Source organism: Larus michahellis, chromosome Z, assembly GCF_964199755.1.
Source record: "Larus michahellis chromosome Z, bLarMic1.1, whole genome shotgun sequence".
Classification (NCBI taxonomy): domain Eukaryota; kingdom Metazoa; phylum Chordata; class Aves; order Charadriiformes; family Laridae; genus Larus; species Larus michahellis.
Window position 1 is genome coordinate 32,296,466 of NC_133930.1, and position 12,085 is coordinate 32,308,550.

Genomic DNA, 12,085 nt, shown 5'->3' on the forward strand with positions numbered 1-12,085 from the left:
GGGTACAGTGAAAATACAGAAATGAGCATCTATTATCATTGAATCCATTACTTGCAGCAGAGACCAAAGATGTAGCACCTTGGATTCATCATCACTGTTTTTGGGGCTCTTTGTTTTGTTTTGATTTGTTTTTTTTTTTTTAAAACAAATGTTCTGCACTTCTGAGAGTCTAATAAAAATCATCTCTCTCAAATATCTCAATCTCAATCTTTGTGTGTATCAATGGACAGGGAAACACTGTGCAGTAAATATTCCACTTTTATGCAGTGACTGTTTGACAATTAAATCAATAAGATTCTAAAAGGCATAAAAAGGAACAACTGCCCTAGGCACTTCCCACAGAAATTTTGCTTTAATTCTTCCATCCTTATATAGTGCCCATGCTACAAAGATGCTATATATCAATATTTTTATAATACACAGTACAATCAACAATAATAGGGAAAATCATGGGCTGAGAAAACAAACGGCCCTCTGCTTAAATGCCCTGTGTAGTCCCTCTTTACTTCCCAAACAGCAAAGAAAAGTAAGCAAACAGCAGTGATAGTAGAACATACTTATGTATTCTGCTCTACTGGACCTTCTCCACCCTTGCTTAAAATCTGCACTCTTCTGTGCTGCAGTTACACATTTTCTCAGGAGGTAGTTGAAGCTAAACTTTTTGAGGTCCATGTAGTCTTGGCAGAACTTTTCAAGGAATGATAATTAAAAAAAAAAGTAAAATAAAAAGCAGGATTCCTTAAAATTAACGGTATGGAATTGTTGCTGATTTCTCAACTAGAAGGAGGCACCTCACTTTCTCCTTCCTGAACAATTCATATACTTGCATATAACGCCAAAATCCTTGTCCTACAGCCATGAAAAATGTGAGTTATCCACCATTTGCAAGACTGAAAAACAGAGTTAGGTAGCTTTAACAAGAAATGAATGAACAATGAAAGAAAAGATATTCCAACTCTGAAGGCTGCATAGTATGGGAAGATTCTACTGATAATTTTTAATTAAAGAATCAAAGCACTGTTCCACTCATGGTTCTCAGCACAAATTTTCAAAACAAAGAGCTCCAAAATAAATAGCATCAGCTCTAGTTGTCTGGAAGGAGACTTCCAGACTTCTCCTTACAAGCTCTGTTTCCTTTGAAATTCAGCATTTTCATGTGGATGAATCTATCCTAGAAAGTCTCCATCTCCTTTATATATAGCAAATCAAAAGCAGTTTCCATTTATCTCAAACATTCACTCTTGGTCCAGACTGTGACAATATTCAGCCTAGCAAGTAAAAGTTTAGCCTGGAACATTTCCCAATTTACTCTGGTAACAGAAAAAAAGACCCAATACTTTGTCTGTGCTAAGGCCTTGAAATGTTATTGTCTGTAGCTGCCTTTTCTGCTCTTTTTCCTACTCACCTTGTGAAGTTTCAACACCCAGAAAAACTTCATTTATATTCATAGCTCTTAGAGACCCAAGTACTACAGATTGGTCATAGTGTCAGAACCCAACCAAACAGGATAAAACCTGTAGTGCATAAAACTACTGTCACTCTATACTGCCACAGACAGAAAAACTGACAAGTTTGACTGTAAAAATATGGATATGATGGCAAAAATGTTGCTGTACCAATGATTTGTAGCAGTTAAACTGGATTTAGTGAAAGAAACAGAAATTAATATAGGCAGATATTTCAACTCATGGGAACACCCCGATTTCACCAGCATGCCGTATTAGGGTCGCAGTTCTTGTGGGTTGAATTGTGAGTAAACTCTGACTTACTCACCAGGGTGCCCTCTTGCAAAAGGCAAAAATATCAAGTTGGCTCTGTGAAACCACCATTACGGAAAGATTTGAAAAACATATGAAAGTTATGTGTGTATCTTCTGGAATCCAGAATCACATACATGCCCCAGGGATGACTAAAGCTTAAGTAGACCACAGATCCAACTCACTCCACTCTGTTTTGCATTTGGTTATGTCTGTTAATTCCTGCTCATATCTATGATAGATTTTTATTCCTAGAGCAGCTACAAGAGGCACAGAGGGACTCTTTCTCGCAAAGGCATAATCAAATGGAGTGTTTTCCACAAGGCTACTACTGCAGGCTGTACAAGATGAAGATTCGTGTAAGTTTGCAAAGAAATTTATAATAGAATTACTTATCTTCCAGGCTAATGCACCCAGCACTGAATTATCGTTTGTCTTGGAAAGCAATACAGCAAGTCACTGTACTTATAGCACTTCAAAATTTTAACCCTGCCAAAATTTTCTTACAATGCCCTGTTACTCTGTGTGGTCCTTGCTTTTTCTGATGTTACCTCTTTATCTAAATTTATAGTCCCAGTATGTACATGAGTTCTCCTATGTTTCTGTTTCAGATTAAATTCCTGGGACCAAAGTATATTGCAGCAGTTGCAAAAGCTATATGTATTATCACTGGAAACAACACACAATCTTTCATATTTCATATTATTAATTAGATAATTTTTAACTAAAATTTAAAATTTAAATTTATTTAAGTTTTAACTTCATAACTAATAATGTACATTTTTTATTCATCAGGAATTTGCATATACATATCATTATGCATGGGTTTTAAAATAGGATCTGATGCTAGTGTTGTCTGAAGTAGCACTGAGTTATTGCAGTAAGAAATAGGTAGCAGAGCCATATATGCCTTACAAGAAATTCATTAAATAATCAATAAGACAAGCAAAGAAACAGGTTGCATTTTACAGTCAGTCAGTTTTGACATTCAGACAACTCTTTTGCCTTTTACAACTGGTATGGCCCTTGGTAGAGAGGTGAGGGCTGTTGCTTCTTCTCTAGAAACCCCAAAATGAGAACTTTCATTGGTTTGGAACAGTATCTGTCGAAATACATGCGTGCACATTTCAAGACCAGAGAGTCTTGGAAATGCATTTCAAGAAACTCTAAGAACAAAGAATACTTCTTCCACCTGAGTTTTCGAGTTTTCATATTGTTTTTTGCTTTTTCTCCCCTTCCTCCCTTTTCACATCTCCCTTTTGTTTACAAAACTTTTAATGCAGTATGGAAATGTCATGTTCTGTTCTTTGTCAACAAGGTGGAAGCTGTGCATAAAAAGTGCTTCTATCAGTAAATAAAGGGAAAACCTAATCATGGGGGGTTAAGAACAGATTCGTGGTGCTGTTTAAATATGAACCTAACTATCAGTCTTCCCATTTTCATTGACTAGACTGGGAAGAATTTGTAAAAGATAACAGAAGGAACATTAAAGATAAGAATTTAATTGCTAGTTTACAACAGACTATGGTGTATGCACTACCTGTTATTATTTGTTATAGATGTATGTTCTTAGTGTTACTATTTGTTATATATGTACATAGTTTTGCTAGTTGACTCCAACTGTAATGCCAGAACTGTCCATACTGATTAAAATAGCTAATAGAAGTATAGAAATGAATGTTTTATTTTTCTTTTTTTTAAATAAAAATACAACTTCAGAGAAAAATAAGCGGAAAGAAAGCTCGTCACCTTACATTTGTTGGGATAGATGGATTTTAAAAAAAAAATTTTTAAATCATACATTTTACAAATTTTCTTCCAAATTCTGTAAAGCTGACTAATCATCTTCAATTCCTAAAAACAAGCCCCTAGCAGTTAATTCTGCAAATGAAGTTATGTCATGTAATATCACAATACAAAACAGTAATCTTCAGTCATAAAAGCAACCCTGAAAACTGAAAAGTGTGATATTTTGTGAAGTGTTTCCATTCATCTCCAGGTGACAGAATGAAGCATTCAGGTCATTTGACTACTAGTATTTACTCCTCTGAGTATTATCGATACAGTAGACTTGTCAGTACATTCATATCCTCACCCCTCAAGGATAGTTGAAAAAATTGATTTTTTCCTTTATTGTCTTCAAAAACTTCTTGCTGAAGTAAGAATGGAATTCAGGTGACATATATTTGAAATGGAAGAAGACCTTCCCTTTTTAATGTGTTATATCTTGGGGGGAAAATCTTGTAGCAGTTTAACCTAATCTGAAAACCATTTATGCAGCTTTTCAAGGTCACTGTTAATTGGGCAAATTTCTGTGTAAATGCTGATCACACAAAGCTAAGCTACCCAGCACAGCACTAAAATGTAAATCAAATGCATTCAGAAAGTGTTTTTTTACCAATAATTAATATAATAACCTGTTGTGCACAGCACTCCCGTTTCACTTACTTTTTTTTCACTCTAATCTGTCATATCACGCATATTCACGTTACCATTTTGTGGTCAAAAACCAGAAACAGGACATTCAAGTATTATGTGAAAAAGTTTGTATTTGCCAGCATCAGTACTATACTAATGCCCATTTGAAAAGAACTATACTTAACTTTCCCAGAGAGAAACCTCTCTTTTACAACAACATGCACTTTTAAGTTCTATAAAGTAAATTAGATATGTTTAGAAAAACCTACCACGTAGAACAGTGAGTCTTGTGGACACACTTATTTCGCCAACACTGTTGGAAGCCACACATTCATAAATAGCTTCATCTCGTGGCGTGCGCAGTGGTTGTATTCTGAGAACTGATCCAGATCCATCATCAAACTCTATTACCTGTAGAAGGAAACAAAAGCTGTCACAGATGTTGTTACAAATGCCTGTCCTTCAGTTAATCTGTTCATGAACAGTGACCTGTTGATATCCGTGTTAACAAAGCCAGGTTCGTTTTTCAAATACATGTATCAGGACAAATTCCACACAGATGGGAAAATGTTTAAGTGCCTTGTAACATGCATTGCTGTTCAGTGAGTATTTGATGGCTGCTCTAAGATAGTTTCAAGAAAAGATAGGATCAAAAACAAGCAACCAAAAAAAACCCAAGCTAACGAGGGCTGTAAGAAAGGGTTCTGTAACTTAATGCTCTGTTATCCTGAAGTTAACCACCAATCTCTCTTCATTCTCTTAGCTTAAGTACTCTACCTTCAAATGCCAGTTACATTCATTTTAATTGCTGCAGACTACATACCCACTCTGCTCAGAGTGCAGTTCACTCATCCATTTATCTCCAAAGTGAAAAAGGGTCAGCGATTTCTGAACAAGATAGGACTACTCAATTTAGCTATGCATTTATCCCACAGAACGTAAGTAAATTTATCCAACAATGTATTAGAAAACATGCGACCAGTTAAGAGACTAAATAATAAGGCTAAGCTTTGTTTAGTTTTTAAATTGCAGTATGTACACAAGAAATACTAATTTTCATACAAGAAAGAATTAATTGAATAGCTCTTATTTCCTTCTTGTTCTGCTGTCAGAATCACATCAGATATTGGTGAGTACTGCAGTACTCCAGGCATTGATAAGCCTTCTTAATAATTAAGTAACAATATTAATCTATATAATCTACATTAAAAAAAATTATTTGTCAATAATATATGTTTGTACTACCACTAGGTAAATGGTACTTATCAAGAAAGGAGAGCCATAATTATTTCTTTTTTACAAAATAATTAATGTTTGGCCCTAATCTATATACATATGCACAAAACAGTTTACATATATGCCTATTTGCACATATGTTTGTGTCTGTATGTCCAAATTACACACAAGTGATCTACTAGATCTCTATTCTTGTTGAGAGTAAGGCAGAAATAAAGTACAGAGTTGGGAACTATGGTTATATGCCCATTATCTTTATATTTTCACTGTAGGAATTGCTTGGTTTCTTCTTAGTTTCCTTTCCAGGGACAGGAGATCTCTGAGTGGAAATCAGATAAAAACCTGGATTTTTTTCTGAGAAGAAATTGGTTTGATAGCCCACAGGCTGCATCACTTTTCCCTATTCTTTAAGTAAAGCTGTTGTCCTAAACAAACCTAGAAAACACATAAGCTCCATCTGATCTTAGCACAAACAAAAGAATGACTAGAGTTCTTGAAAAATTGACATTTATGAGGGGAAGGAATATTTCATAATCTTAAAGAAGACAGTAATGATTTGTAGATAAAAAATGAAAACACAGGATCTGAATAATCACAATCATTACACTTTAAAAGAATAATTGTTATTATTTGAATCTGAATGCTGAATAATCCTTGCTGGATGACCAATAAAAACAATTGCAGCAGACTGGGTTAGGCAAACACTGCAGAGATTAAGCTTCAAGTCTGGTATCTCCAAAACATGTATCATAAATGGATTTGCTTTTCCTGTTATGAGTTCTCCCCTTTCATGCACATCACAGATAGTTAATTCCTCTCAATTCCCATCTAACTTATGAGATTTAAAAAGAAAAATCATGGATTTTTTAATAAAATTAGCCTCATGCCACAGGGTAGAATGGTGCAATTTTTTAAACTTGTCTTTTTCCTCTTCTCTGTTTCTTTTTAAGTTCCTCTGCAAAAGACTTCTTAACAATGTAAAGTAGATTTTTCTAATTCATATTATTTGAAAAGTAGATTTTTCTAATTCATATTATTTGAATTGATTTGAAGCAAGAAGAGAAAAAAAGCATCCTCCTGTATCATGTTCATTCATAGTACATACTTGCAATATAAATAAAGGATGAAAGATGAATAGCTAAGTCCCACAAGGTCTTATTGTACTCTTTAATTTCGGAAACAACTTATAGCGCTCACTCCTGTTCTCACTCAGTTGTGATAATTAGCCTGTGAGCAAGAAGATTCCACATTCAATGATAACAATCTTGAAATATATAAACAGGCCACTGTCAAGAGAGAGGAAATAAACTATTTGTTCCCTCTTGACAGATAAGTCGACTGCTATTTACATCAAGTTCTATCAAAAAAGTTCCAGTTCCACAAAAGAAATAAAAAAATAATAGCAAGGCTCATGAAACACTATAGAAGGCTGTCCAAGTTTATTGGAGGGAAAAAAACAAAATAACCCCCATCATCCCTGGGAAAGCATGTGAATTAAATTAGATGGCCCACTGAAGTTCTTTTCAGCTGCCTTTACAAGGCTTCTATGAAGACAGGTGCCCAGGTAAAACATTTTCATGTCTTTTATTGCTAACTAATCAAACTCAGAGAAATATAGAAAATATTAATGTGAAAGAAGAGGAAAAGAATCCCAACTAATTATTGTCTTATTGGTGCAGTTGACAATCTCAGATGTTTCTTGTTTCCCAAATGTTCCATGTGTCTTTTCTGAATCTCATTTCTACTGTTGTTCTGTTCTTATTTAAAGATACTATGGTATGAATTAATGGCCTTAATTAATTTCCTTCCTGCCCTTTGGACAGGAAGGAAAGCTGCTAAAAATATTGATGAGCTCTGCACACTTTATAACTACTCTGTTCATGGTTATAATAAAAATTATAAAGTACTTGATAAGTGTTTTCTATTTCTTTGAAATACACTCCATCTCACTTGGCTATACAGATTGTTCAAGTGTCCACTAAAGGCATTTTTAAAAAATTTTAAATTAATTTTTTTATAGTTCCATTCAAGTATTTTTTATGGAAATAAAACTGTTTTATTTTTGCTTATTCTCCCTGAAAACAGGTACATAGGTACATAGAAAGCAATATATGAAGCAAATAAACCACAACATATTGCAAAATAAAAATGAATCAACACAGTAAACATGTCTATGCCCAATCTTTCACTGTTTAGAACTCACCTCAACTGAATATTCTGTGACCAGAAGGGAATAAATTGTGTAGAGTTAAAGTTTCTATGTTAATTCCACTAACCAGTAACAGCTCTGCATATGCTCTCATGAAGTGCAAACAGTTCTTGGCACTAGGATGTCACATTTAAATTCAAGCTTCTATTTCTCAGATTGCAGTAAATATACGAGCAACCAATTATATTGGTTAATAAAGAAGTTCCAATGCCTTTAAGTATTTTTTGAACAAAAAAGGAATAAAAAAAAGTGGTTTATACAAGAAATGCAATTCTTTTCTGCTGACGTAGATCTAACCTGAAAGCAAGGGCAAGCAATCTTCCCAAATACTACTAAAAATTAACTCAGATGACTTCAATATTCAGCCAACTTTTAACAGGTATATCTTAGATCATTCACTCATAAAATGCATGTCACAACTGTTTTATCTACAAATTAGTCACCTTACAAACAGCTGATTTCTTAATGGAGAAGTCTCTTCTTCACCACTGAAAACAGTGAAGAGACTCAGTGAAAATTATACATTCTTACTGCCAGTTTTGGTATCCATTCTACAAGCCTTCCCCCATTTTCTGAGTTTTTTCTTCATGTTAAAGGTCAATCCATATTTGATATTAATTGTTCCTGCCACTAAAAGAGGGAGCAATATTTTTTGCCTTATTTCCCCCCAATAACCAGTATCCTTTGAACAGATTGTCTTTACTGTTTCCTTTAATTGAAGGCTAAGGAGAGAGAGGAAACAGCTCTTTCTAAAGCCTTTTCCTAGGTTACTGTTAAGAAAAGAATCAAAAGCAAACAAGTTTTACATTTCCTCTTCAGCAGCAGGAACTACAATGTCCCTTTCATCTCTCCCTGCAACAGTGGTAAGCAATTGTGGCAGCAGCAGTTGTGGCAGCCTAGGTCTGTTTGATGCAACCTGTCACAAAAGGAGGTGGCTTGCTCTCTGGAGGCAGCAATCACTGCTCAAGTAATTTTCTCCCATCTTTCATGGAAAAGATAGCAGTCTGAACAGAAGCATGTCAAGGGTCCCCAGATAGATCATGATAGTTTAGAAAGCAGTTCTCTCTTTAACAGTGCTATGCATAACCAGTTTGCAAAATAAAAACTTCAAGAGACTGCTCCCACTAAACTATCCCAAATAGTTTTGCCTAATCACTGATAATAAAGCACACATGTTGGGTTTGGAAGTGAAGTTGGAATTAATGTTTTTCAGAGGAACAGAACAATGGACCTAATACCTCAAATCTCTGATTGCTGACTTTCTTTCCCTTTTTGTTCCAGACAATTTTAGGTCTTGGATCTCCTGTGGCTTGACAGATGAATGAGGCGACTCCTCCAGAAACCCCTGTCTGGTCAACGGGAGTTCTTGTAAACTTTGGTGGTGCTGAAACAAACAAAAAAAAACCAGAATTAGTCTAAGTAGTAAACACAAACAAATAAGCCATGTCAAGATTTCAAAATGAAAAAAGAAGGAAATGTTTTGTTTCTTGAGTGACAGTATTCACCTGCGAGAGAAAAGCATTAAAAAAAATAACTAAAAGGTCAGGAAAGTACTTAGAGATTTTACTAGTGAAATTGATATTAAAACAGAAATGTGATAGCATCAGAATAGCAAGATCACACATTATTTTTTATCACCATTATAAATAAAAAATCCAATTTGTCTTCTGTTGCAAAATGAGCTCATCAATCAGCTGTAATAAGATCATGATTCACGACTTGATGTTATGATCACAGGATGTCATGAAAACAGGATTCCCACCTTTGAGCCATTAAAATCAGTGACATTTAGAAGAAAGCATTTGTAAGCTTGCAGTGGTGGAGGTAAATGACTATGTATTAAGAGTTCATGCAGAAAGGACTGTAACAGAAGAGAGATTTATGCTTGGGCACAGTTTCACATATAGCTCCTGGTCACTCCCAAATTATCCTACTCTGTCAGAAAGAAGAAGTGAAAAAAGATCTAACTATTGCAACAGAAGGAGAGAGAGAAATGGAGAAATTTTTAAAAGTAGGAAAAGGCATTTCAATTGATTATTCTCTTTCCTTCTATTTCTGTTAAAACAGAATGAAAATTAATCTATCAGCCTCGTGGTAAACAAAACTTTTGAACTTATACCAACACAAGACATTACTTCTAAAGACTTAATAGAAAAATCTGTGAAATTATGTCTATCACCAGTACAGAAATGTTGAAGAATTCCTGTAAATATTCACATTTTTCTCTTTCTCAGCTGAAAAATTTTTACAGATCAAATACACTTTAAGATGCTGCTTTGAATGATATGAAGTGAATACTTAGGGCCAATAAATGATAAAAAATCCAGGTGTTTGATATACCATCTTTCTCGGTTTTAATTGTTATATGTAGGTTCCTTATAGCAGCTGCTGCAATTAATTTTTGCTCTCATCTTCAACTTTCAGCAGTCAGCTCCTTTCTGCTCTTAACCTCTTCACTCTTCTTCACCTTCCTCTCTTAGTTCTGACAGTTATGTACCTGTACTATACTAGTTTTTCTTTCTAAGTAGCTGTTCTACACTTCTATTGTCTAACCCCTTATTCTGCTGAACTGGTATTTCCACAGGCAATACTTCTTGTCAGCTTGTTTATTTAAATGCCAGAAATCCAGCAGATTACAAGTATGCATGTATGCAACACTGGAAGAAATCCTGAAATAACTTAAAATGCCAAGAAAATACGATGTGGCCATTATTATAAAAGAAACTCAATATGTTGTTGTTATGTTGCCACATTAAATATGAGAGTATGCAGATTGTCCTCAGTTTATGAAATGAAGAGTATTTTTACCCTACTCCTAACGTGCAACATACCAGTAACAAAGATAATTTTCAAAAAATGCAGTAAAAATATAATGTTCCTGAAAATTGGCATGTTTTTTTCTTTAATAGAGATGTCAGGCAAAATTGTTATTGCTCAACTTCTCAGAGTACTCAAGGATCCTCGAACACCTCTGTGCTAGTTTTGTCTGTTGAACATGTACCTGAAACCTGCTGTCATGGGGAACTTCTGAAAGAACTTCTCTGATGCCAAAAAATTGCCAAAGCATGGCAAATAAAACACAGAGTAAAGAAACTAAAAATCCTTTCCCAAGTTACAGGCTTTATACTTGGACCACAGAAAAGACAGAAATGTATTCTGATGAAGAGCATCTGGGTTTCACCACAACTGGTAGCTTTGAATCCTTCTCTATGCCTGTATTAACTCAGCACTCTGACATGACTGAATGTGATACGCTGATACTCTGTGGCACAAGTTGCGATTGTGTGCCATCAAGTGAAAAATGATGCACTGCCATTCTCTTTTTATTCTTTTTGACATTTTGTGAATTCAGTGTTGAACTGCAAACAAACAAAAGAAAAACACTGCGTGGGCAAGTCCACCAGCACAGAGTAACTATGTATAGTTGCTCACAGGCAGCTTTTAAGTTCTAAATTTATGCCTCATTCATACATTCATTGACTGCCCAAGTGATAATTTCAAGATCAATAAAGTAACTCACTTCCTTAGAGGCAAGGTGTGTTTTGGAAAATTTGCCAATTTTGCCATGCATTACAAGGGTCAAGGAGGTAAAGCAACTCAATTTAAGAGCCATGCTGTGCCTTCATTCCCGCAACACTTCACTTAAGTGTCTTGGGACCAGAAGTGCAGATTTTAAAACAAAAAGAAAAACAAAAAAGCAACGAAAAATCATAAGCAAAACCAGTGTTGAATTATGTTAAATTAGCTCTGAACCCCCCCCAAAAAACAACTAACCAACCAACCAAAAAAACCCACCCACCATATTCTATTATTAGGTTTTATGTCACTGCCGGTCACCATGATATCTATGGTTGGCATGTTTTTACTAATATGTAATATATTCATAGAATCATAGAATTGCCTAGGTTGGAAGGGACCAACTAGATCGTCTAGTCCAACCATCAACCCAACTCTGACAAAAACCATCACTAAACCGTATCTCCAAGCACTGTGTCTACCCGTCTTTTAAATACCTCCCGGGATGGCGCCTCAACCACTTCCCTGGGCAGCCTGTTCCAGTGATTAATAACCCTTTCAGTGTAAAAAATTTTCCTAATATCCAGTCTAAAGCTCCCCTGGTGCAACTTGAGGCCATTTCTTCTTGTCCTTTTTAATGATAACAATAACTAAAAAAAGATAAATAAAGAAGAATGCCTTCCCTTTGTTTCAGACACTCAAGGATAAATTCTCCATTACTGCAGTTCAGGTAAATGCAAGAGAGCTTGCACTAATTTACACCATAGGAAGAAATAAAAAAGAGCCCCTTCATCTCCAACACTGTGCAAATTGCAAAGCTGTTTATCAAACAGTGCTCATAGCTATAGATATGAAACTTAACTGCTGTTAGAGGTAAAACAAGTTCTCTGACAATTTCTTCATCTAGGATTGGGCCAAACCTGGTAAAGTACTATAACTGCTATGACTC

General features: G+C 35.1%; 1 protein-coding gene across 24 annotated transcripts in view; it reads right to left on the bottom strand.

Annotated features, from left to right (window-relative positions):
* PTPRD (protein tyrosine phosphatase receptor type D) overlaps positions 1–12,085 on the bottom strand; it is a 1,287,856-nt gene that overhangs the window by 211,411 nt on the left and 1,064,360 nt on the right. For all 24 annotated transcript variants that reach the window (XM_074569146.1, XM_074569145.1, XM_074569143.1 and 21 more), the window contains 2 exons: positions 8,859–9,004; positions 4,445–4,586 (listed from right to left, as the gene is read on the bottom strand). In XM_074569146.1, coding sequence (XP_074425247.1) covers positions 4,445–4,586; positions 8,859–9,004 — 288 coding nt within the window. The remainder of the gene's footprint in view (positions 1–4,444; positions 4,587–8,858; positions 9,005–12,085) is intronic.